The 10,775-nt window shown below is 58.9% G+C and overlaps 1 protein-coding gene across 2 annotated transcripts; it reads right to left on the bottom strand.

The window, feature by feature from the left end:
• Positions 1-1,795: 1,795 nt before the first annotated feature.
• On the bottom strand, positions 1,796-9,235 carry PLP1 (proteolipid protein 1). 2 transcript variants are annotated; one of them, XM_029997165.1, is made up of 7 exons: positions 9,086-9,235; positions 6,532-6,718; positions 5,886-6,042; positions 4,786-4,954; positions 4,495-4,568; positions 4,320-4,385; positions 1,796-3,850 (listed from the first exon to the last, which is right to left on the bottom strand). In XM_029997165.1, the coding sequence occupies exons 1-7, from the start codon at positions 9,087-9,089 to the stop codon at positions 3,779-3,781; spliced, it is 729 nt and encodes a 242-aa protein (XP_029853025.1). In that variant the 5' UTR covers positions 9,090-9,235; the 3' UTR covers positions 1,796-3,778. The 2 variants fall into 2 exon arrangements, with proteins under 2 accessions (XP_029853025.1, XP_029853024.1); XM_029997164.1 differs by having other exon boundaries at positions 5,781-6,042; positions 9,086-9,234.
• Positions 9,236-10,775: the final 1,540 nt, after the last annotated feature.

Here is a 10,775-nt window from a genome sequence, read left to right as displayed (position 1 = left end):
GGCAAGGCATGGGATGAAGGGGTGGGAGTCGCCTTGCCTGCTGCCCGGCAAGGCAGCCCATGGGACCTGCTCCAGGGTCCCTCGCCCTGGTCCAGCCTTTGTGGGAGCAAACTGCAGCCACATTTCAGCTGCTAGTTAGGGGAAGGTGTTCGACTGCACTGGCTCCCCTCCTTGGAGCTCTCATGATGGGCCAGTTTGCAGAGATGTGGTTTGGTACCCGGCAGGGTTTATTCCCTGTCTTTTCTCAGCCACTTCCCAGAGGGCACAGGGTGCCCAAGGAAGGAGCTGTGAGGGCAGGTCCCATGTCCCCAGGTAGGGTGGCAGCAGGACACAGCCAAGGGCACACCCGACGAGGCTACATGTGTTCTTCGGCCCTCGGACTTGCCCAGCGTCCTGGCCACACTGGCCGCTTTCACATGCTATGTTGCGCTGCTGTCCCCAACTCTCACGCCGGCCGGGGGGCACCAGTCGCTGCCAGGGGAAAGAGATGGTGTTTTGTTCCCTGGCTCGCTCCTGTCCAGCGGCTGGTCGTGCACACACAGGGCCCTTTCAGCATGGGGAGAGGAGGGTGATGGCATCTGGGAATGCAGGGAACAAAGAGTCCCATTGATGCTGGCTGCAGCCCCATGGGTTTCTGTGAGCTGGGGCAAGGCCGGCGTGCAGGCACAGCTGTGCACTGAGCTGGGGCAGCAGCAATGCATGAGGTAAATCTCCCCTGGCCTGGCTGTATGGGAAGCCTTACTGCCTGCCTGGAGGGGGCTTAAGCCAGGGGAGAGAGGGGAGAGTGGGATTTGGGCTAGCATCCCATTTAGGAAGAGCAGCATGGGTCCTGGCTGTGGGTAGGTAACAGCCTGCTGGCTCTCAGCCTGCCCTGCCACTCATGGGCACCTAGCTGTGCCTGAAATCTGCCTCTCGGCCAGATCTGCTACAAACAGGAGTAGTGCTGGGGTTTGAGCATGGGGCTGAGAGCATCCCTCTGTGGCCTTGCTCCCCGGAGGCTCCTGAGCACAGTTCTTGAGGGGAATTTCTAAGAGAAGCAACATTTTAATCAGTAATTTTTGAGTAGCTGCTGTGGAAATGTGCATCTACGGGCAGTGTTTGGATCAAGGGCAGAAAAACACCATCCAGTGGTCTCCCCACGTGCCAGCACTGTGCAAACTGTTAATGACCCTGCAGCAAACGGCATGCAGCCACCCACACAGTGTGCAGACAGGACATGTAGGGCCCTGTGATAGTTGGGTCTGCCCTCGGGCCTGAAAAAGACCATCCTATTTCACACAGGGCACTCTGCAAGTGAGAGGATGGTGCATCCTGCATGGCTCTGGATGTGCTTGTACTACATGCATTGCCTGATGCGAGCCAGCAAGCTTTGTTTGAGCCATGCTGATTAGTTTTGCTGCGGTTGTGCTGTAGGTGCTACATTAGGAGATGTGGCGGAGGCTGTCACCACATAGGCTGAGTATTAAAGGACAGCGGCACATTGCCAAACAATGAGCAAGCAGCTCCTACAAGACCCCAGCTTTCCTTTGGGTGGCTGAAGGAGAAATAAAGGTTTTAAGGGCTCCCCAGCTGGGAACCATGATTTTGTAGTCAGAGTTATGAACCTCATGGCTGGGGTGGGAAGGAGGGGTGGGCAGGGTCCTGCAGGGGCTGCTGGCCCACACATAGGGCTGGTGAGTACTGCTCCTCTGGGACCTTCTCCTCTGCAGCCTCCCCGTCCATGGGGTTTTTTTGGCAGGGGGGGGGGGGGGGGGGGGGGTGAATCCTGCTCAACAAATGGACAGACAGACATATATCTTGTTCAGAATGTTCTTAATTTTAATTTATTTCCTTTAATTTTTATAAAATACATCTTGTAAGATAAGTCTCTAAAAACTTGCTCCTTTTTATTGCTTGTTAACAAGTTGAAATTCTAGATCAGAAATGAAGGAAACACTTTCAGTTGATTAACTCTCTTTTTGCGTGTGTGTGTGTGTGTGCACATGTGTGTGCGTGTGTGTGTGTGTGTTTGGGGTCTGGGGACAAGGGTGGAAGGAGGATCTGGTTATTTTTTTGTTAAACGGGTACCAAAAAAACCCCAGCAAACCCCCAAGAGAGATAGTGTCAATGTGAATTTCCAGATCTTGACTGGTTTCTCCCCACCCTGCTGTCCCTCCTGGCATCTCCCCCATCCCCAGCCCGTGTGCGTTGGTAGCCTGGCCAACCTATTTCAGCATTCCTGGCAGCAAGGGTCCTTCGAACGCTCTGCTCAGCAGATCTGCTCCTTTATCCTTGCCCCTGCTGAAACCGGCACTTAAAAAAAATATAATAATAATACAGACAAAAAAAAAAAATCCATGCAAGATAGAGCTACAGTCTGCCACTGAAAGTAGTTTCTCCAATAAATAAACACAAAGATTAGCATTAAGGAGAGGCAAGGAAGAGCAAAACAAAATACCGGTTGGCGGGAAGGACTGGAAACAGCATTTTGGCGGGTCTGGCTGGACCCATGCTACCCAGCCAGGGGGCTTTCCTCCAGCTGCCACGGCGAGTGATCATGGGGGAGAGGTTGTTTCCACCAAACCCCTCACCCTGCTGCCCCCTTCCGTGGGAAAAGACTGAACTGGCGCTGGAAAAGGTCTGGTTTGCAGAGACAGACTGTGTTTCCGCCTCGTGACCCCCAAACCACCGCCTTTCCTTCCCTCCTCAACTCCTTCATGGGTTTTGGCTGGAAGCGAGATGCTGCCAGTCCCTCCCGCTCTGGCAGACACAAGACAGTTGTCCTGACTTGCAGGAAGCACGGGAAAAAAAGTGAGGGGAAGAGGGGGACAGAATGAGGGAAAGTTGTGTTTGACACAGGTGAGAAACAAATCAAGCTCTCTGACGCAGCGGAGGTTAGAGAAGCAGACGTCACCCCAGAGAAGAGCACCATTGTGAAGGGATGAGAGCGTGCGGTGAGCGTGGCACTTGCAGGGCAGGGTGGGCAAAGGTGCACAGTCCAAAGGGTCATCCCCTGCCTATGGAGGGACAGCTCTGGCTTTACGCTCCTGGGGCACAGCGCAGAGATGTCCCCTCTCGATCAAACCTATCTGCTGCCTCTCTGCTGCCTGGAGTGTAAAGCCAGGAGTCCCCCTTGTCTACAGAGACACCAAACTCCTTTACACTTTAATAAGGGCAGCTGTTTTAGGGCTTTATCAGCATTGGGGGCAGGGCTCTCTTCTCCGCAATGGGAAGATCCTTGCCCTAAACTCCCTTTGCCTTGGCTGCAGCAGGCAATTTGGGGTAAATTCACCTTTCTTTGCTAAGGGAAAAAAAAATAATCCTTCTCTTATTCTCCATCCATGGGTGGTGACAGCAGACAGCTCCAGGAGAGTCTCTAGCAATGGTACCGCGACTGGGCCAACTTCCTTTTCTCTCTAGGTAGCCTCTTGCTACTAATGGAGCAACCTACATGGATTTCCTCCTCCCAGGAGCATGAAGGACTTTGCTCGTCCCTAGGCAACATCAGGACACTGGAGTAAGTCCCTCCTCTTCTCTGGCTGGTTTTGATGGGCTTGGCCCTAGAGCGAACCAGTTGCGGATGAGCAGAGAGAGAAAAGTGCATGAAGAGGTGTCCATTGGTGGGAAGCTCTCCTTCCTGGTCACGCTCAGCACGATGGATGCGAGGAAGGAAGAGGAGGGGAGTCAGCAGCGAAGGCAGAGTTAACGCAGGAGACCTGGTGTCGGGTGGCTGCAGTGTTAAAGCCTCGGGGTTAGAGAAAAGAAGGGCATTTGGTCTGGCTGGACTCCACCGCGCAGGCTAGAACTTGGTGCCTCGGCCCATCAGCTTGAGGACGGCAAAGTTGTAGGTGGCAGCAATCATGAAGGTGAGCTGTGGGTGGGAAGAGAGTGAGCAGGAGGGGAGGAGGAGAAACAAAGCTCCCATGGGTGAGGAGTGCAAGCAGGGGGGACACCTCACTGCAGTACACTTGAGGTCACATCCCTGAGCCCAGCACCCCAACAGGGCAGTTGCCCCATGGAGCCCTGTGGCCCCACTGCACCGACAGGACAGTGTAGTGTCTTGTCACTGGTGTAAAGCAAGAGAAGAACCAGGGAAAGGCAGGGGACTCGGTGCATGGGCAGCAGGACCTCTCCCTGGTGGTCTCCTAAAGCCTCTCCAGATCCCCTCCAGCAGTCACCTCTACATTCTTATGGCCCGAATTCGCCATCTGCACTTATGTGCCAGAAAATGACATGAGCACAGGCTCTGTCACATCCATGCCCACCACCTCTGTTGTCCTCTGCCCCCACATCCTCGCTGGGCGGAGGAGAACAGCCAGGCAGGGGGAGCACCAACTCACCAGTGAGACCAGTGTGGCGGCTGCCCCCACGAAGGCTGCGATGAAGAGGTGGAAAGTCATCTGGAACTGCAAGGGAAGAGGGGGTGAGCTCCCAGGGTCCTGTGTGCTGGCCAGGAAGGCCAGTGCCGAGACCACTCGCTGAGGGAAGCGCACATGGGGTGATGGAGATCCTCACCTCGCTGGTCTTGCAGATGGAGAGCAGGTTGGAGCCACACACCTTGCCGGGGAAAGCGTTCCAGGGCAGGACACCTGGTGAGACGTGGGGAGCCAGGTGAGCCAGGCAAGGCTACCAGCCAGCCACCTTGCTCAGCCTCCCACAGCCACGTGTGTCACACACCCCCCAGCGTTTCAGGGCTCTTCAGCACTTGCCCCTGCTTTATCCCAGCCTTATCCACCTGGACCCTCTCCTCCATCCCCTCTCTTCCACCCTGAGCCCAGGCTCCTGGGCAGTGAACCCGTCACTCACCATACATCCTGGCATCTGCACACAGGGTGCCAATGCTGGCCGAGGTCTTGCTGGGGTTGGCAATGGACTGGCAGGTGGTCCAAGTGTTAAAGTAGATGTAGACGGGCACCGCGGAGCAGGCAAAGACCAGGAGCCAGATGATGGTCAGGACGTAGGTAATGCCCACAAACTGCAAGGGGCAGGACAAGCCGGGGCAGAGCCGTGGTTACTGAGCGGCCAGGGACACGGACAGGGGAGCGCGAGGGTCCCCGGGCAGGAGAGGGTGGGGGGCAGGCAGGGGACTGGGATGCTGCCTGCATCTGGCTCCACGCCGCCCACCACACCCGGTGAATCCCCAAAGCAGCCAGCACGGAGCAGCAGCCCGAGCCGTGCGTCCCTGCGGCTCACGGGGCCAGCACCAGCCCCGGGCTCGCCCCAGGCTCACGGCCGGCTACACGTGCGTGGGGGTGACCGGCGGCGGCAGCAGGATGGCTGCCACGTCCCGCGCAGGGCGGGTAACCACAGCCACAGCAAGCAGGGCTTGGCTTCTGCGGGAGGGCAGCTGCAAAACCCGCTTTGGCGTGCAAATGCGGCTCTCCTGCCCTCCCTCTGTGGTGCCACCCCGACCAGCCCCCGAGGGAACCGCAGCCATCCCCCTCCGCTCCCCCAGGCCACGGGCTCCCCTTACCAGCACTTTGTCATGGTCCCCAAGCACAGCGGAGAGGACAACGCCAGGGGCACGAGGTGCCAGAGAGCCTTGGGCTGCCAGCACTGCACGGATGCTCCTGGCTCTCCCCGCCAACGTTTAAACATGAAGCGGTTTTGTTACATGTGGCCATTTGGGCTGCTTTGGTCCCCAGAGGCCACAGCAGGCCTGGGGGAGGGCGGCCGGGCTGCGCTTCCCTTTGGGATACCCCGAAACCCGGACGGCCACAGTCTCCTGCCCTTTGGCCACGCCGAGCGTGGCGAACCCACTGCAGGCGCGCGAAGGGGTGCCAAACCCCGGTTAAGATCACCTTGTCAGGATGTCCTAGCCACTTTCCCAAACACTGACACACCCGCTGCAATGAGTGAGCTCGCTGGGGGCCTCGCGCTCCCCTCCCTTTCGGGCCCCCAGTTACCGTTGCGCTGAGGCCCTTGCCGCAGATGGTGGTCTTGTAGTCCCCGAAGATTTGCCGGACGGCACCGGTGGTGTAGAAGCCTTCGGCCAGCAGCAGTGCTCCGTAGAGGAAGAAGAAGGAGGCCGTGCCATAGATGACATACTGAAAAGCGTGGATGCTGCCGGGGAGAGGAGCAAGCAGGGATGCTCAGGTGCCGGGGTGGTGCTGGAGAGCTCAGCCCCACATGCAGCATGGCTGGGGCAGCCTGGCTGCAGCGACTTACCCTCCCCATGCCACCCCGGGGGGACCAAAAGAGAGGGTGAAGCCGCAAGAGGAGTGAGCAGGGGCAAAGCTGTGGCGAGCAAGGCTGTGGGCCGCTGCCAGCTCCCCCGTGCCCTCCATACCTACCCAGTGCAGAGGTCCAGCACTAGCCAGAGCACCTAGTGAGGGTCAAATAAAACAGGTGTGAAACAGAAACAAGTGGCCACTGGACACTGCCATGCAGCCGCGGCACCAGCACACAGCAAACACAGCCTGGGGTCTCCATGGTGCCTGGGTGACAGCATCAGCCCGGCCAGCCTGGCCAGACACCTCCTCCCAGCCCAGAGCAAGACAGAGACACGAGGGGGCCCAGTGTGAGGGCAATGCACCACCACAGGGTACTTACACGTCGATGAGATACTCGTAGTCCTGGTAGTTTTTGGAGAAGTAGGTCTCAATGAGCTGCTCGGTGCCTGTGAGGGCTTCGTGCCCACAGCCACAAAACAGTGCTACCCCAAAGAAGCACAAGCCAGTGGCAACCAGTGAAGCAAAGGGTGCCCCAATGAGACATCTGGCACAGCACTCGAGCAAACCTAGGGAGAAGAGAGGTGAGGTGGGATGGGGCTGCTGGGACAAGGGAGCACTTGGAGCCTGCAGCTCAGGAGCAGGGAAGCACAGGGCGAGGAAGGTGCCCAGCAGGAGGAGGGAAGCAGGCTGAAGGAAAAATCCAGAAATGATTAAATGATTCATTGCAGTGCTGGAGAGGAAACCCAGCAGCTTCCCCAAGAGCTCTCTAAGCAGCCAGGCAGGATTGCACCCAAGTGTGCACAGGAACAGGGGTGACGGCAGTGTGGGGCACCGGGGCCACAAGTCAGCCCTTGGGTGTGAGGTGGCCGGGGATCTGAGGCAAGCCAGCTGTGCCGACCCATGCAAAACAAGATGGAAATACAAGGCAATGTAGCGTAATGCCAGTGGGACCCAGCAAACAAGCTGCTAATGGGCTCCCCGCTGCCAGCGCAGCCCAGCTGCGGGCAACGGTGATGCCAGCTGCCTGCATTTTTCTTTTGCCATTGAAGATGGAGGGGAACCCAGCACCTCCACAGAGACAAACTGCACTGGAGACCTAGCAACATGGCCCAGCTTTGGGGCAGCGCAGGAGGAGCTGGCACATGCCCCAAGCACACTGGGCTTCCAGGCAGCACGCTGGGGTGCACTCATCCCCTCTCCTGGCACCCCACGGGCAGCTCATGCTGCAGCAGCCCCGTTCCACGGGCAGATGTGCTTATGGAGAGGAGCCATGTTAGTTCCCCAAATGTCAGTGCTTGTGTGATAGATTTAGTCCTAAGGGACAGATATTTGGCAAGAGGGCATGTGTACCTGTGTGTGGGTATGGAAAGCGAGAGCACATGCCAGTATGCTGCTTGGATTGCCTAAATGCTGGATTTTTTCAGCAGTGGGGCCATGGAGACGTGCTCCTTCTGCACGTCAGGGCTCTAACGTAGAGGATCATTAGCTCAGGGGTCTGATGGGCTGGGTTCGGAGGTGCTCAGCCAGCCACTCTCCTGCCCAGTTTGGGGGTGGGCAGCCAGGTGGGTTTGCACCCACCAGCATCTGGCTCTGGAGCTTCAGTTTGGCTCCAGCTAAGCTGCAATAACCTGCTGCCCTGGCTGTGCAACACCTCTGCGCAGGGAAGCTGCTCCCCTTCCCCAAGATGTGAGCTTTAGCACCCCACTGTCCTGGGCATGGTGGCTGCCTGGGCATATCCCATCTGGGCATAGCATTTGTGCCTTGAATGCCAAACAGGCACCCGTGGGAAGCGTTCCCAAACCTACGCTCCCTCCACGGATCCCACAGTGCTTATCTCCTCCCTCAAAGGACAAGAAAGCCATGGGGTGCCCTCCCCTCCCCACTGGGAGCAAGGTCGCGCGGTGGCACCGAGGACAATGGGGGATTGTCCTGGCACTGACGCCCTGGCGGCTGCCCCATGCTGAAAGCAAACAGGGAACAAAGGCAGCGCTATGGGGGAGCACTGGGACCCCTCCCGCTTGTTTGCCTTGGACATGGCAGGTCCAGGGGGTCCTGCTCCTCCTGGCCAGCACTGCTCCTCGAACCTCGCTGGGACCCACAGCAGCAGGGTGCTGGGCCAAACACACCTTTTTCATTTTTATTTTTGGCCACCTGAGAAGTGGCGTGGCAGGTGCCCAGACTGGGGCATGGTGAATGGCCCCGTTCCTGGGGGCCTGCAGGTCCCGGGATGCGGCGGCAGGGCCCGGCAGGCTCCCTGCCACAGCTCCGGCCCCTCGAGCTTTGGGAAGCTGCGCTGGGGAAGCCTGGGGAGGGGAAGGGAGGAGAGAAAGAGCCCTTGTGCCACACAATCCCAGGCCTTGTACCCAGGCTCAGCTGCTGCTGGAGCCAAACAATATGCTGCAGACAGGAGGAGGCAGGGTGCCGGCAGCCCCTGTCACCTCTGGGAGCAGAGCACCCCTGATGCCCTGGGGGGTATGCTGGTAAGTATTAGTTCTGGTGTATCAATAGGGAAACTGAGGCATGAGGAGTGCCTCTGTTTTCCCACGGCTCCTGGCGTACAAGTGGCACAAGCTGTGGCAGGTCTCAGCACCCTGCCCAGACCTCCCAGCTCCCACCAGCCCTGGGCAGGAGCTCTCATCTCTCCAGCCCGTGTGGCAAGGGCTTGGATGGGACCAGCCATGGGGATGGCACCTGTCCCCACAGACAGCGCATGAGCACACAGGGACAGAAAACCACTTTGGGAAAGAAAACACCGTTCCCGCTGTGCAGAGGCATCCTCCCCCGGCAGCTCCCATGGCCAGCATGGCCACACAGGGGCCACCCGACCAGACCAGTGCCAGAGGAAAGTTTCAGGGGCCTCTGCTCGGGGACAGGGTCCGCAGAGCCACCAGCAACAGCTCTCCGGGTATCCGCCACCCTCACCCCATACTCACCCATTGTGCTGGACTTGGTCAACTCCTCCGACCACCCGCTCGGCTGCTTTGGTGCTGTGTGCTGTCTGCCGGAGCCCTCGACTGCCTGGCGGTCCCTCGCCCTGTATTTCCCCCTCTGGGGGCCTGTCCCGCTCTCCAGCAAAGAAAAGGGCTCTCTGAGTGACAGCCACCCCCCTTAAAGGGACAGGACCCCGCCCCTCCCCCTCGACCCCCCCAGCAGCACCCCTTGGCTGCCAGCTCCTGGGTGCCTGGCAGCTGCGTGGGCAGAGCCTCCCCACAGCCCCGCTCAGGGCTTTTGGGGGAAAAGGCTTTTGCAAAAGAAAGACAGCGGGGAGGCTTCATGGGTGTCCCCTCATCGGTGGCTCTGGGCACCCTCGGCCTGGCCAGGCTGTGTTTGCCCTGGGCTGCCCGCTGTGGCAGTGTGGGAGACTGGCCCCATGGTTGGGGGTCCCCCTCTGACACCTCCCTGACACCCCAGCACCTGCCAGCGGGGTACAGGGTCCCCTGTCCCAGGGACCTGCTTTCAGTCTTGGGGGCTCCAAACTGGGAGTTTTACCCCTTTTAACGGGAATCCTGAGACCACTTTCCCAGGCCCCTTGGCCCCCGTGGGGGAACAGTGCTCAGGTGGGCACAGCCATGGGGTCCCCAAGTGACAGGTACGGCTCCAGGGCTGCAGCAGATGGAGGCAGCTCCCTTGGGTAGTCCCGCTCCCATGGGTACCCCAGCCCCCTTGCATGTCCCATATCCCATGGCTGCCCCCAGCTCGCCTGGGTGCTGCAGCTGCAGAGCCAGCACAGGACCAGGGAAGCCTGCAGAGGGCAACCGGCCCCTTCCCGGCGGGCACGGGCTGAACAAAGCCCCGCTGTGTCCCTCAATGCCCCTCTTTGTGCCAGGCAGTGAGGTGGCAGGGCCTGGCTGTCCCTGGGGCTGGGGACACTGGTGGGCTGGGAGGTCTCTGGGCTGTGGCAGGCCAGGAGCAGGGTGGGCCACCTTGTGGGGACCCCTGCCCCTTCCTTGCCCACCCAAACAGCCACCCCTTGGCTTGTCCACAGGTGGGCTGTGGGGGAAACACCACTTGGGCAGCTGTGCAAATGCTGCCAGGGCTTCATGGTGGCCATCTGCACCCCACATCGGTGGGACCCAGCTCCTCACCCCCCCAGCACCACTCCCTGCCTTAGTTTCCCACTGCGAGGCAGGGTGGCAAAGGACTACCCTGTGTCCCCAACCGGCCATGGGATGGGAAGGGCTTGGGAGGGACAACAAAGCAGGGAAAGCCTCTGCTACTGCTGTGGTTGGCATCCTTAGGCACCTCCGTTAGCCCTCCAGGTGGCACCCAGGTGGCCTGGCAGTGATGTTACCCAGCCACGGTCACCTCGTAATGGCCATGGGAGGGTGACAGCCTTGCAACACCCCTTTGGAAATAACCCATGACCCCTACAGCCACTGGAAACCAGCAGGGCCCAGCCTGCAGCGCAGGGGGACCTCTGGCCACCAGGAGGAAAAAATATTACCCCCCCCTGCAAATATAATATATAAAGTATAACATAATATATTAAAAAAAATTACATAGGGGAAAAAAATATAAGTTCTTATTTTTCTTTCCGTAGAAAGCCCAGTCTTGCTGACTCTGCAATTTCTGAACACCCTGGAGGTAAGCAGCAGCTTGACACCATTGGGGAAAAGGTGGGCA

The sequence above is a fragment of the Aquila chrysaetos genome, chromosome 21 (assembly GCF_900496995.4).
Source record: "Aquila chrysaetos chrysaetos chromosome 21, bAquChr1.4, whole genome shotgun sequence".
Lineage (NCBI taxonomy): Eukaryota > Metazoa > Chordata > Aves > Accipitriformes > Accipitridae > Aquila > Aquila chrysaetos.
Note: the sequence above shows the minus strand (reverse complement) of the source record. Positions and strands in the feature narration are given on the sequence as shown.